Source organism: Miniopterus schreibersii (genome assembly GCF_964146895.1).
Source record: "Miniopterus schreibersii genome assembly, chromosome: 4".
NCBI lineage: Eukaryota > Metazoa > Chordata > Mammalia > Chiroptera > Miniopteridae > Miniopterus > Miniopterus schreibersii.
Genome location: NC_138105.1, coordinates 64,134,848 through 64,147,498, shown reverse-complemented (window position 1 = coordinate 64,147,498; position 12,651 = coordinate 64,134,848). Strand labels below are relative to the sequence as shown.

Sequence of the window (12,651 nt, the reverse complement as noted above, 5' to 3'; positions counted from 1 at the left end):
CCCTGCGGCCCCACAGGCCCTCTGTGCCCCCCACAGCGGGACCCCCATGGCCCCGGCATCCTGGAGCGGGTAGAGCGGCTGAAGCAGGACCTGCTGGCCAAGGTGCTGGTACTGGGCCGGGAGCTGCCAGTAAACACCCTGGATGAGCTCATTGACCAGCTGGGGGGCCCTGAGCATGTGGCTGAGGTAAGCTTCAGAGGGGCTCCCACCCAGACTCTGGTGCTCCCTAGTGGCCACTCCAAGTCCCTGCCAACACTGCGAGGTGGTGGGGCAACTACAGGGTCCGACATCCAGTGGGGGGAGGGGGTGGGGACGTGCCTACCTCCCACAACATCTCATGTGCCTCTGGGCCTGTGGGGTTTGGGTGCGGTCTCAAGCACCAGGCTGAACCCACACCGTGAGTTGTCCCTGCATGTCCTCCCTTCCCATCCACACTAACTATACTCTTTCCTGGGATGCCCCTCTGTTGCCACCTCAGGTCTTTTGTGGCCCCAGGTGGCTGGTCTCAGGGCAGAGACCATGTTCTGGCTCAGGGCCCATAACCCCGCCCCTCACACACACAGGGCAGAGGCTAGGGGTGGAGGGACAGGGGAGATGAGGAAACTGAGGCATATGGGAACCAGCCCCTGTGCAGCCACATGCTGACAGCCTGTCCCCTGCCCTGCCACAGATGACCGGTAGGAAGGGCCGTGTGGTGTCCAGGTCTGACGGGACTGTGGCCTTCGAGTCTCGGGCGGAGCAGGGCCTCTCCATCGACCACGTGAACCTCAGGGAGAAGGAGCGCTTCATGAAAGGGGAAAAGGTTGGGGGCATGGGGGCAGGGTGCCAGTGCACATGGGCAGGAAAAGCTTATGAGAGGCCCCTGGACAGGGGTGGTGCTGGGGTCCTAAGTCCTAAGAGGCTGGCTCTGGGCCACTGACCACCCCAGCCCTGCTATGGCTGTGTGCATATGAATGTGCTGTGCTTGGGTGTGTGCCTGAGTAGGGTGACACATGCTTCCCTGGCTGTCCTGCCTTCAGTCCTGGTGGAAGCTGCCCAAAGAAACAGGAAAAGTGGGCACCAGTGGGGAAGCCTTTGTCTCCAGGAGTTACCCAGGGATGGTCCACACTCCATTCTAAGCCCCATGTGGCCACCCCCTACCATGGAAGGTGCCTCAACTTACTATGTGGGTCATCCTAAACACCTCAAGGTGGCCCAGGGCATATGAGGTACATGGGAGAGGGAGAGCAGGCCGCCACCCACCCCACTAACCTGACCTATCTGCATCCCCCCAGCTTGTGGCCATCATCTCAGAGGCCTCCAGCTCTGGAGTCTCACTCCAAGCTGACCGTAGGGTCCAGAACCAGCGTCGCCGGGTCCACATGACACTTGAGCTGCCCTGGAGTGCCGACCGTGCCATCCAGCAATTTGGTGAGCCCTGCGCCTCCCAGAACACCCCTCCCCAGGATGCCCAGGCCTCACTCCTGTCCCCACCCCAGGACTGCCCTCACCTTGGACCTGCCCCACTGGGGCAGCCCCTAAGAGCCTCCTCTGTCTCCAGGCCGAACCCATCGGTCCAACCAGGTCTCTGCACCAGAATACATCTTCCTCATCTCGGAGCTGGCTGGGGAGCGCAGGTTCGCCTCCATTGTTGCCAAGAGACTGGAGAGCCTGGTAAGTGGTCAGGCTGGACCAGGGTGAGGTGGATGGGAGCTAGTCAGGGGGACTGTTGGGGGAACTTCCTGAGGAGGGAAGTAGGGAGGGATGTGATGGCTCCCCATCCCTGGCAGGGGGCTCTGACACATGGGGACCGCCGTGCCACTGAGTCCAGAGACCTGAGCAAGTACAACTTTGAGAACAAGGTACCGGGGAGGTTGGTTGCCTGGAGAGGAGGGTTCCTGGGTGCCAGAGCCCAGCCTCTGACCTGGCCCCTCTACTCAGTATGGCGCCCGGGCTCTCAGCTGCGTCCTCAACACCATCCTGAGCCAGATGGAGAACAAGGTGCCCCTGCCCCAGGGCTACCCAGGAGGGGATGCTGCCTTCTTTCGGGGTGAGCTGGGGGTGTGGTGCATGGGGGTCCCCCTGGGAGACCAGCTTGGGGCATGGGGACTGGTAGACTGGATTTGTGTCCAAAGATCCCTCTGACACACATCAAAGGGACACTAGTAGCAGAGGGCTGGTGCGGGCTGGTGCAAGGGGAATGTGCAAAAGCCCTCCCTTCCTGCAGACATGAAGCAGGGCCTGCTATCAGTTGGCATCGGTGGGCGAGAATCCAGGTCCGGCTGCCTAGATGTGGAGAAAGGTGAGTCCCCCTTTCTCAAGTGGACCAGGTTGGGAGTGGGTGGAGCTGACGCAGCCTGAGGCCCTTCTGCCTCCGCAGACTGCTCCATCACCAAGTTCCTCAACCGCATCCTGGGACTGGAGGTGCACAAGCAGAATGCGCTGTTCCAGTACTTCTCTGACACCTTCGACCACCTCATTGAAGTGGACAAAAAGGAGGGCAAATATGACATGGGCATCCTGGGTGAGTGCCACCAAGGGAGAGGGAGGGGCCTAAAGGAACTGACAGCCAGCACCCCACACACCAGGCCCTCACCAAGGGCCACCCTAGCAAGTTTGGCTCAGTGGTTAGAACGTTGGCCTGTGGACTGAAGGGGGTCTCAGGTTTGATTTTGGCCAAGGGCACATACCTAAGTTGCAGGCTAAATTCCCAGCCCTGGTCAGGGCGCGTGCAGGAGGCAACCAATTGATGTCTCTCTCACACACTGATATTTCTCTCCCTCTCTCTCTCCCTTTCTCTCTGAAAAAGCAATGGAAAAAATATCAAGTGAGGATTAAAAAAAAAAAGGACATCAAGGGCCAAGGGGCTTCGTACCAATAAAGCTTTAATCATAAAATCTGCAGAGGGCACAGGCCCCTACTTAACTGTTCCCAGGACAGCTGTGCAGAGAAGGGTCCTGAGGGGCATGTTGTCTGTGGTCACACCTGGCATGAGGGGCCTGCAGGTTGTGGTTGGGAACCCAGGCCACCAGACTGAAGGGGCCACTTGCAATCTAGGGTGCTGGGCAAGATTGGGGCCAGGCTGACTCTGCTAGGGGAACCTCCCCTTCTGCGGGGCACCTGAGAACTTGGGACTGATTGCCCCCTCAAAGCCCAGAACCTGGAAACATCTGAGCAACACTGGGCACATGATCCCCAGGTGGAATCCTGTTCATCGTTTTCCTCTCCCCAGACCTGGCTCCGGGCATCGAGGAGATCTACGAGGAGAGCCAGCAGGTATTCCTGGCCCCCGGACACCCGCAGGATGGGCAGGTGATCTTCTACAAGGTGAGTGGACACTGGCCTGCCCTTACCCCTGCCCTGTACCCCCACTCCCACCCCTAACATGCAAGTGCCATGGCAGATCACTGTGGACCGTGGCCTTAAGTGGGAGGAGGCATACACCAAGTCGCTGGAGCTGACAGGCCCCCATGATGGCTTCTATCTCTCCTACAAGGTGGGTGGCCCAGGGGGAAGGACCCCAGGCTCGGAGAAGGGGGGTACAGCAGAGGGCAGAGGTCCAGCTCCCGGCCTCATGCCCTCCCAGTACACCCACGCCATGGGGACACCCATCTGGGACATTCAGCTGCCTGCCCCAATCTCACGACACCCCCTGTCCAGGCTCGTGGCAACAAACCAAGCTGCCTCCTGGCTGAGCAGAACCACAGCAAGCTCTTCACTGTGTACAAACCCAACATCGGCCGGCAGAGCCAGCTGGAAACCTTCGACAGCCTGTGCCGGAAGTTCCACCGGGTAGGGACTAGGGTGGGGGAGGAGACAGGCAGGGAGGCCCCACCATGCTCACGTCCCTGGGCTTGTCTATCCCTATTACTCTAGTTGCCCCCACTGTGACCCCTCCCTCCTGGAGCTTCTGCAGCCTCCAGGCCTGCCCTTTTTGCCCAATCCAGCTGGCCACCAGGAGGGGGCTGCCAAGTTTGAGATGAGCCAGGCTGGGGTACTCCAGGCCTGTTTCCCCAATTGTGCACTAGAAGTGTGGATGGGTCTCTCACTCAGGGTCTCATACGACTGTGTCCCCCTAGGTGACGGCAGAGGACGCCAAGGGTCCCTGGGAGAGTAACTACACCTTGTCGCTGAAGCACTGCAGCCACACTTCGTGGTGAGGGCCAGGGTTGGACTGAGTGTATGGCTGCATTAGACAGTCCTGCCCCATTTTCTCTGCGCAGCTTTACTAGGGATGGTCCAACACACCATACAGGACAAGGGGCCCTTTAGGCATCTGGGGTATCCCAGGACCCCCAGGAGGTGGCACTTAGGAATGAGCCAGCTAGAATGGGGGAGGAGCCTGCAGGGCTTGGGGAGGAGCCTGCAGGTTACAGGGGGTATGTGCGTGGGGCACTTCGTGTCTGAGCCGCCCTGCCTGCTTGCCATGCAGGAACCGGCAATGCCGGCTGGTGCAGGAAGGGAAGGACTGTGTGCAGGGCCTGAGGCTGCGGCACCACTACATGCTGTGCGGGGCGCTGTTGCGCGTGTGGGGCCGCATTGCCGCTGTCATGGCTGATGTCACCAGCAGCAGCTACCTGCAGATTGTTCGCCTCAAGACCAAGGACAAGAAGAAGCAAGTTGGTGAGTGGGTAGGCATGCCAGCTAGAAGGGGGTATGGGGGTTGGTGGGCTCTGCACCAGAGGCTCTGACCTGCCATGTGCCCTGCAGGCATCAAGATCCCCGAGGGCTGCGTGCCCCGAGTACTACAGGAGCTGCAACTCATGGATACAGATGTGAAGCGCAAGAATGCTCATAGCCAGGGCTTCCCTGTGCCACCATCTGCCCTGCGCCCACTCGCACTGCCCTGTGGCCCCGGAGAGGTTCTCGACCTCACTTACAGTCCACCAGCCCAGGTCTTCCCACCCCCCTCACCCTTTACCTTTCCACTACCCCAGGACCCTGCACCCGATCTACTGCTGGGCACCCCTGATGCCCCGGCTGACCCCACAGCCCTTGTGCACCAGGGCTGTGACATCAACTTCAAGGAGGTGCTAGAGGACATGCTGCGTTCCCTCAACGCTGTGCCGCCCCCAGAGCCCCCTGGCCCGCTGGGAGGTGGTGCAGGGGTGGCAGGGGTGCCAGCGGGTGGGGGAGGCCCTGAGCGGCAGAGCGTCATCCAGTTCAGTCCGCCCTTTCCCAATTCCTAGGCTTGGGCTGTGGCCCATAGCCAGGCGTTCTTCCTGGATGGAACTTATCTGTAATACACCACATCTACAGAGACAGGTCTTGTACCAAAGTGGGTGGTAAACAGGGCTCAGGTCCCCCTGCCAACTACTGAGAGGAAGGGGAGCTGGGGTGCCCCTCATCTAGCTAACCAAGGCCTCCACTGTAGTGCCTTCCTGGTCAGTGCCTGGGCAAACCCCTCAGGATGCTGCCACCCTGCCCAGTGGGGCAGCAGGTGTGTTATGTCTCACTCAGGGGCTCAGGCAGGGCCTGGGGGTGGAGCTGCCCTCTCTGTGCCTCTCCTATCCTGCCCTCCAGGCCTGGACAGGGCTCCCCTTCCCAGCCCACCCCTTCCGGCCTAGAAATGCCAGAACCCCTGAAATATACAAAACTGGGTGGCCCCTAGAGCTGGAAACTCAGGAAACCCCCGGTTCTCAGGGCCTTGTCTCTGGGAGGCTGTGTGGGGCAGACCCCCCATTAATATATGCAATCTCCCCCTACCTGCTCTCTGCTCCCTAAATTATTGCCCAGCTGCCTCTTCCAGGCCTCAGAATCTGCCTGTGGAGCTGGAGGGGTGGGCGGCCCCTGGTTTCTATGTGTATTTATAATTCAAGTGTATATATGTAAAAAGATCTTTTTTAAATATATGTGCCTTTTCACTACTTCCCCAGCTGTCTGCTCCTCTGGCCTGGCCTGCGGGGTGGGGGTGGGGGGGTGTTAAAGAGTAAGGGTAGGGTGCCCAGCCCCACTTTGGGAAATGAAGTCAGAGGGTGGCTGCCACCTGTGGGGGATAGGGGGTGGTGGTGGTGGTGGTGGTGGTGGTGTGTGTGTGTGTGTGTGTTGGTGTGTGTGTGTGTGTTGGTGTGTGTGTGTGTGTGTGTGTGTGTGTGTGAGAGAGAGAGAGAGAGAGAGAGAGAGAGAGAGAGAGAGAGAGAGAGAGAATTGGCCCACTTTTTGCCCAGACACCTCTCCTTAGGCCATTGCTTTCGGTCACAAGGGCTCATCCCATTCACTGGCCCTGTGGATGACAAGCCTGGCGGGATGGAGAGATCCACCCAGTAGGGCCATTGTCCACTGTGGTCCTGGCACCAGCATAAGTCAGCTGCCTCTGGACTGGCTAAGCCAGGCTCGTGATGTCTTGGACCAGACACTGCCTCCTGCCCACTAGAGACATGAAGCCCACCTGGGACCCTAAAGGTGGTAAGACCAGTTCCTCAGTGTGCAGGGCTTTGGTCTTCTGTTTTTTCTCAGGGCTTCCTCAGGGCATACTGGTTCCAGTAGGCAGGGCAGCCCAGGGACAGGAGAACTCAAGCTGGGTCTGGTCTGGAAGGCAGGAGTGGACACCAGGCCCCTCCTGGGAGCTGTGGGGAGTACACCAGGCCTCTGGTCCAGAGGCAGGGGGCTGCCCCCGCCAAGAAGCTGACAAGTGGGCAGGAGCCACCTCCTTCTGCAGGTCCCCACCCCCTACTGTTGGCTTTCCCTGGGGCTACTGGAAGATGAGGGCCCAGTCATTCTCCATCTATGTCATTCCCCACCAACTGGCCTCAAGCTATTCCCCACCTTCCTAGGGAGAACTGTGGACAACTACTCCCTGCTTACACCAAATGAGGAACATGAACAGGCTTGGGTGCCCTGGCTCAGGGTCCATACAATGAGGCCAGTCTGTTGAGCAGGCCATGCCCAGCATGGCTCTGTGCCAGGAGCAGCTTGGTGGATGCTGGGCTCCAGGTGCCTGCCTCCCTGACCCTCCCACCTTGGCCCACTTGAGAAGACCACCACCCTGGGCAGGCCCTGAACAGCTGCCTCAGATCAAGTTATGGCTCTCAGCCAGGAATAGCACCAGTTAGGAATTAGTGCCTCCAGGATCAGCTCTGCCAGTGCCCAAGGGGTGGGGCTGCCAAGATTAGAAGCAGGGCTGCAGGGTGGGTACCGCCCTCTGAACCTCAAGGAAATTCTACCCCCATGACCTCCCAGGGAGGCAGAAGCACTCAGCAAGGCAATTTGTGTGTTTTATTCCCACAAGACAGGCAGGGGTGGGGATGCTGAGCTGTGAGCCAGGCCGGGCCAAGGGGCCTTCCTCCGGCAGGAGTGCACGCCAGGTTCTCGGGTCTGCCCCACCAGCGGGCTGGTTTTTAGACAGACTGTCATGGGTGCCGGGTGGAAGGCTCCGAGGGGCACAGGCGGTGGGCTCAGATGGGGGGTGCACACTTGTGGAGCTAAAGGTAGCAGGGCAGGTCCTTCTCTATGACCTGTGGGAGAGGCAGGGTCAGAACACCTCTTCCCATGGCCCCACCCCCAGCAAGCTCCCTGGGGAAAGGCACCTACCAGGGGCTCTTCCATGGGACCATACCGCTTCACCACACAACCATTCTTGTCAATGAGGAACTGCCGAGGTAGGCGGTGTTAACAGAGGAGGCCACCATGGGGCCCCTGCAAGAGGGCTGGGGGCAAGCAAGCAGCCCCACCTGCTGCCCCATTAGGCCCAGGCCTAGGGCCTCCTGGGGTGGGGGCACTGAGCTGGCCCTGGACACAGTCCTGGCCTGTTCTGCCCCCCAAAACCCTTCCTTACCTTGGTGAAGTTCCATTTGATGGCACTACAAAAAACGTGAGAAGTCATGAGGAGCCCCATGGCAAATGTAGCCCCCCACAGCCCTGGGGTCCATCCTGCCCTGCCCTCCCGCCCCTCCACACTCACTTTCCCAGGATTCCCCTCCCCTTGGGCTGGACTTTCATCCATTTCCACAGAGGGTGGGCGTCATCTCCGTTCACACAGATCTTGCTATACATATCGAATTTGACATTATAGCCGGCTGCAAACTCTTTGATCTCGGCATTAGTCCCTGGCTCCTGTGGCAAGCAGGGGTGCTGGGGTGAGTAGGGAGGAGTGTGTACCCCATTTTGCTCCCCACATCCACCAGCGGGACCCTCTCCCCATGCCCACACAACAGGGACACCCAGGGACACAGGGGCCACACACCTGCCTCCCGAACTGGTTGCAAGGGAAAGCCAGGATCCGTAAACCACACTCAGCATATCGGGCGTGCAGGTCGACAAGCTGAGTGTAGTTTACGTCTGTTTTGCCTCATTGCGAGGCCACGTTGGTGACGATGCACACGAAGCCCCTGGAGATGGGATGGGGTGGTCAGAGTCGCTGACCTGCCCTCTGCCTCCCCCACCTGGCAGGTAGGTACCCACCGGTACTTGTCCAGGTTAACCATGTGCCCGTCGATGTCCTTGGCTGAGAATTCGTGCATGGACTGAGCACAGCGCCAATCGTCGCGGGATGCGCACTGCAAAGCAAGGGGGCGGCTGATCGGCTGGTGGACTTTGAGGCGCGGAGACGCCGGCCCACTCGTCCAGCCAGTCGTCCCTACGGTTGGAGGAGATCCCAGGCGGATCCCTGCTGAGAAAGACAGGACCCTGGGGCAAGAAAAAGGTGAAGGCTTCTCAAAGGTGCACGCACCATACGAGCCGGGGGCATTTAACCGCAGACACCGAGACCCAGGGAGGGTTGGGGATCCCGCCAAGGTGCCCCAGTGGGTGGGGGGCGCCACCAGTGGGTGTGGGGGCCCCGCGCGCACCGGATCCTGATACTGGACACAACAGTCATTCTTCCAGGTCGTGGGCTGTGCCTGCGAGCATGCCCCACCTTCCGCCGCATTCTTGGGACAGGACACCTTCCGCCGGGGGCGAGTCCTCCTCCGGCCGTACGCCGGAGCCTTCCGCCGCCCGGGGATTCGGCGGCGCTGCCGCCGGCCCCGCAACCGGCGCCGCTGCCTGCAGCGACCCCGGGAGCCGGCGGCTGGGCGGCCCATGCCAACCCTTCTCCGGACCAAGTGCGGGGTCCGGGGGACAAAGGACCGGTGGCCAGGGTTCCCGGCCGCCCATCTGTGACGCCACCGCGCAGTGTCCCGGGGCGTACGGGGTGGGGGAGGGGCGGTGACGCCCCGAGGCTCGTGACCCCGGATTAACCAGCCCAAGGGGCGCCCTCGCTCCCCGGGCCCCAGGCTGGGCAACAATGGCCGAAGGCCCCCAGCTGTCCCGACGCTACAGGCCCTGCACGGCCCGAGGATCCCGACCGCTCAGCCCTTCACGCCCAGCAAAGACCCTCAGCCATGACCCGGTCTGTACCCCTGGCTCGGGAGCTACCCACGGCTCCGACGGCCGCCCAGCGTGCACCCCGGCCAGCGAGCTCCCACCCAAGGTCACCACGGCCCTGCGCGCCACGATGGAGGCCGCGCGCCCCCCTCAACGGCCCGCCGGCCTGACCGCGGGCGCCGCTCTTACCATGGTGCTGGCCACACTTGGCCCGGCAAGAGCACCGCACACAAGTGTAGGCTTCAGCAGGCGGAACAGGCGGCTGAAGCTCATCACGGCGGCGGGGGCACCCAGGAGGCAGCGGCTCCTCCCCTCGCCGAGCCGACCAATGGACGCGCGCTAGCGCGCATCACCTCCCACCCCTTGGCCACGCCCACCAGTGCCCTCATTGGTCGGTCGCTAGGGAGCTGTGACGCGTAACAGCGACAGCCATTGGGAGGCCGGGGTGAGGAAGTGAAGGGGCGGGGCCGGGCCGGGCGGCTGTTTTGTTGCGGTCTGGAACTGCGCATGTTCGCTGGCGGGTGCGGGGGCTGCCCCTGCGCAACCCGCTCGTTGGTCGCCCGTTGACAGTTACCTGAGTAGTTGATCACAGCGCCGGGGAATGCCCGACAACTTGAAAACGATTGGAAACCCGAGGGGAGGGGTCTGGAACTCGCAGAAAAATCGTCCAGCTCACTGAAAACTGGGGGTGTTGTGTGTAATATCAATAAAACCAAACTGGGGTCCATACACCCGTTCTCTCGAGACTGCGGGGGGGGCGGGGGGCGGAGCTCCTCGGCCCATCTGTGGGCGCCCAGCAAGGGCCTGGGGGTCACCTAGTGGTGAGTGTCCCGGCCGGAGTCGTCCACTGCCGCAGTGTCTGCCATACCGCGCAGTGGCGGCGGGGGTGGGGGGTGGGGGTGGAAGAGCGGGAACGGGGGCATCGCGGTCCTTGGGAGCTGGACTTTTAGCCGCTTATATGTCACACCTGAGCCCTGGGCGGGGGGTAATTAAAGCAGGCTCCTTGGGATCCCACCTCCCAGGGAGAACACGAGGGGACGCCCAGGTGTGTGCTTACATGGAAAAACCACCCCAGAGTGATGTCTCCACTTCTAACATTACAGGCAGGTGCGCACACAGCACGGGAGCAGCCCCACCTCTGGGCTCAGACACTTGGCCACAGAGGGCAGAAAAATGACCCGCCTCATTCTTGGGACCTGAGTCATGGAATTTCCCGGCAGGCCTGGCTGCCCCCCATCACCAAGCCATGACTGGACCTTGGCCTTGGGACAGTAGGGTGGTTTCAGCTTTTTCACATTCTGTCAACATATTATCCCTTTCTTGGATCCTCCCATGAACATTTCTGCAAAGTCCAGGGCAGCAGGACTCTTGGGGTTGGGTTCATTTAGGGGAACCCTTGAGTCCCCTCCCTCTGCCCCTGACCTAGGCCTGTCAGAAGATAAAGCTGGGAGCTTAAATGGGTGAAGTTGGGTGGTAAAGGCAGTGGAGAAAGAATTTTTCCCCTGCAGGGTTGCTACATTCCCCTTCTTGCACAATTGTTTTCACTGTGGCTTCTTCCCTCCAGCCTGGCCACCATAGGCAGAGTTCTCAAGTTCTGGGAGTCACCCCTGGGGGTGGGGGCATTGTTTCATTGGGCCACCTCATTTTCTCCCCTTGGCAGCACTGGGTATTACAACCAGTCTGTCTGGCCCTTAGTAAAACTCAGCTGTTTCCACTTTTGTTTAAGTTGTAATCTGTTGTTATTTGCTGTTATTCATTTCAGAGTTTGCCAGAAAAACAGCACAGGGCAAACCCCCCATGGAGTGCACCAAGGGTGAGAAATGGAGGGTGGGTGCTTCACCCCATTCCTGACTTCCTCCCAGTTAAATGGGAGATAGGAGATAAGAACAGGAGAGGAGATAACAAGCCCATGGGGCCCCAGCTGCCCAGTGGGGAAAGTGCACCCCAGGCTCTGGGAGGGGTTTGCCTTTGGAGTTTCACAGCTTTTGCCAAAGGGATCCCAATTTACAGATGGAGTTCATGGAGTCTTGGGGCAGTCTCAAGACTCCATGGAGGCTCCCCTGTGATGGCCAAAGTCCCTCAGCGAGGAAGGGAAGTTGCCCACTAGGGCAGAGGCCTTTTCAGAGTAGCAACCAGGTCCAGGAAGGACTGGGTAGGACCTGAACTGTGGCCTGATTTCTTGCTGTTGTTTTTTTATCTTCATCCGAGGATATTTTTTCCATTGCTTTTCAGAGAGAGTGGAAGGGAGGGAGGAGTACAGAGAAAGAGGAAAGAGAGAAACATCTAACGTTGATATGAGAGAGACACAGCAATTGGTTGCCTCCCGCAGACACCCCAACCGGGGGTGAGGGGATCTACCTGCAACCCAATATGAGCCCTTGACTGAGAATCAAACTCAGGACCCTTCGGCGGAGAGGGGCCAACACTCTTAACTGCTGAGCCACACCAGCCAGGGCCTGATTTCTTTTTATATTTTTAAAAAATATTTTTTATTGATTTCAAAGAGAGAGATAGAAACATCAATGGTGAGGGAGAGTCATTGATCACCTGCCTCCTGCATAACCCCTGCTGGGGATTGAGCCCCAAACCTGGGCATGTGCCCTGACCGGGAATTGAACCTCAATCTTTTGGCTCATAGGTCAACGCTCAACTGCTGAGCCAAGCTGGCCGGACTGATTTCTTCTTTTTTAAAAATGGATATAAAAGTCGCATAACATAGCCTAGCCAATGTGTCTCAGTGGTTGAGCATTGACCCATTAACCAGGAGGTCATGGTTCGATTCCTGGTCAGGGCACATGCCCAGGTTGGGGGCTGATCCCCAGTGGAGGGCCTGCAGGAGGCAGCTGATTAATGATTCTCTTTCATCATTGATGTTTCTATCTCTCTCTCCCTCTCCTTTCCGCTCTCTGAAATCAATAAAAACATATATATTTTTAAAAGTCATATAACATGAAATTCACTATTTCAACCACTTTAAAGTATGCAATTAAAGTAGTTTTTAGCATATTTACAACGTTGACGGTCACCACTATATTAGTTCCAAACTTTCCCTTCCATCATCTCAAAAGAATTCCTATCCCCATTAGCAGTCACTCCCTACCCCACCCACCCCCAGCCCCAGCCCCAGCCCCAGCCCCAGCCCCAGCCCCAGCCCCAGCCCCAGCCCCAGCCCCAGCCCCGACAACCATTAACCCACTTCCTGTCTATGTGGATTTGCCTGTGTATGGTAATGGGAACATGGGCCCCTTCCCAAGCTCCAGCTTCCCCTCTCACTCTGAGGGAAATACAGTGAAGGATATCTGTAAGCGACTGTGAGACCTTGTGTTACAAGCACCTTTCACAGACACTGGAGAGGTGTTATCGGACAGC

The 12,651-nt window shown here is 59.2% G+C and overlaps 2 protein-coding genes across 2 annotated transcripts in view; one reads left to right on the top strand and one right to left on the bottom strand.

Annotated features, from left to right (window-relative positions):
• The window catches only part of SBNO2 (strawberry notch homolog 2), a 50,194-nt gene extending 44,344 nt beyond the window's left edge, over positions 1–5,850 (top strand). Inside the window, exons 19-32 of the mRNA XM_081135233.1 lie at positions 17–186; positions 671–802; positions 1,275–1,410; positions 1,541–1,653; positions 1,770–1,841; positions 1,921–2,029; positions 2,207–2,281; positions 2,360–2,503; positions 3,212–3,306; positions 3,383–3,475; positions 3,640–3,771; positions 4,059–4,135; positions 4,412–4,602; positions 4,690–5,850. Coding sequence (XP_080991359.1) covers positions 17–186; positions 671–802; positions 1,275–1,410; positions 1,541–1,653; positions 1,770–1,841; positions 1,921–2,029; positions 2,207–2,281; positions 2,360–2,503; positions 3,212–3,306; positions 3,383–3,475; positions 3,640–3,771; positions 4,059–4,135; positions 4,412–4,602; positions 4,690–5,168 — 2,018 coding nt within the window. The 3' untranslated portion in view covers positions 5,169–5,850. The remainder of the gene's footprint in view (positions 1–16; positions 187–670; positions 803–1,274; positions 1,411–1,540; positions 1,654–1,769; positions 1,842–1,920; positions 2,030–2,206; positions 2,282–2,359; positions 2,504–3,211; positions 3,307–3,382; positions 3,476–3,639; positions 3,772–4,058; positions 4,136–4,411; positions 4,603–4,689) is intronic.
• A 1,330-nt stretch (positions 5,851–7,180) lies between these two features.
• GPX4 (glutathione peroxidase 4) lies at positions 7,181–9,614 on the bottom strand. Its single transcript, XM_081135175.1, has 7 exons — positions 9,472–9,614; positions 8,380–8,474; positions 8,162–8,306; positions 7,880–8,031; positions 7,754–7,778; positions 7,510–7,569; positions 7,181–7,433 (listed from the first exon to the last, which is right to left on the bottom strand). Exons 1-7 carry the CDS (start codon positions 9,553–9,555, stop codon positions 7,401–7,403), a joined length of 594 nt encoding a protein of 197 aa, XP_080991301.1. The 5' UTR covers positions 9,556–9,614; the 3' UTR covers positions 7,181–7,400.
• Positions 9,615–12,651: the final 3,037 nt, after the last annotated feature.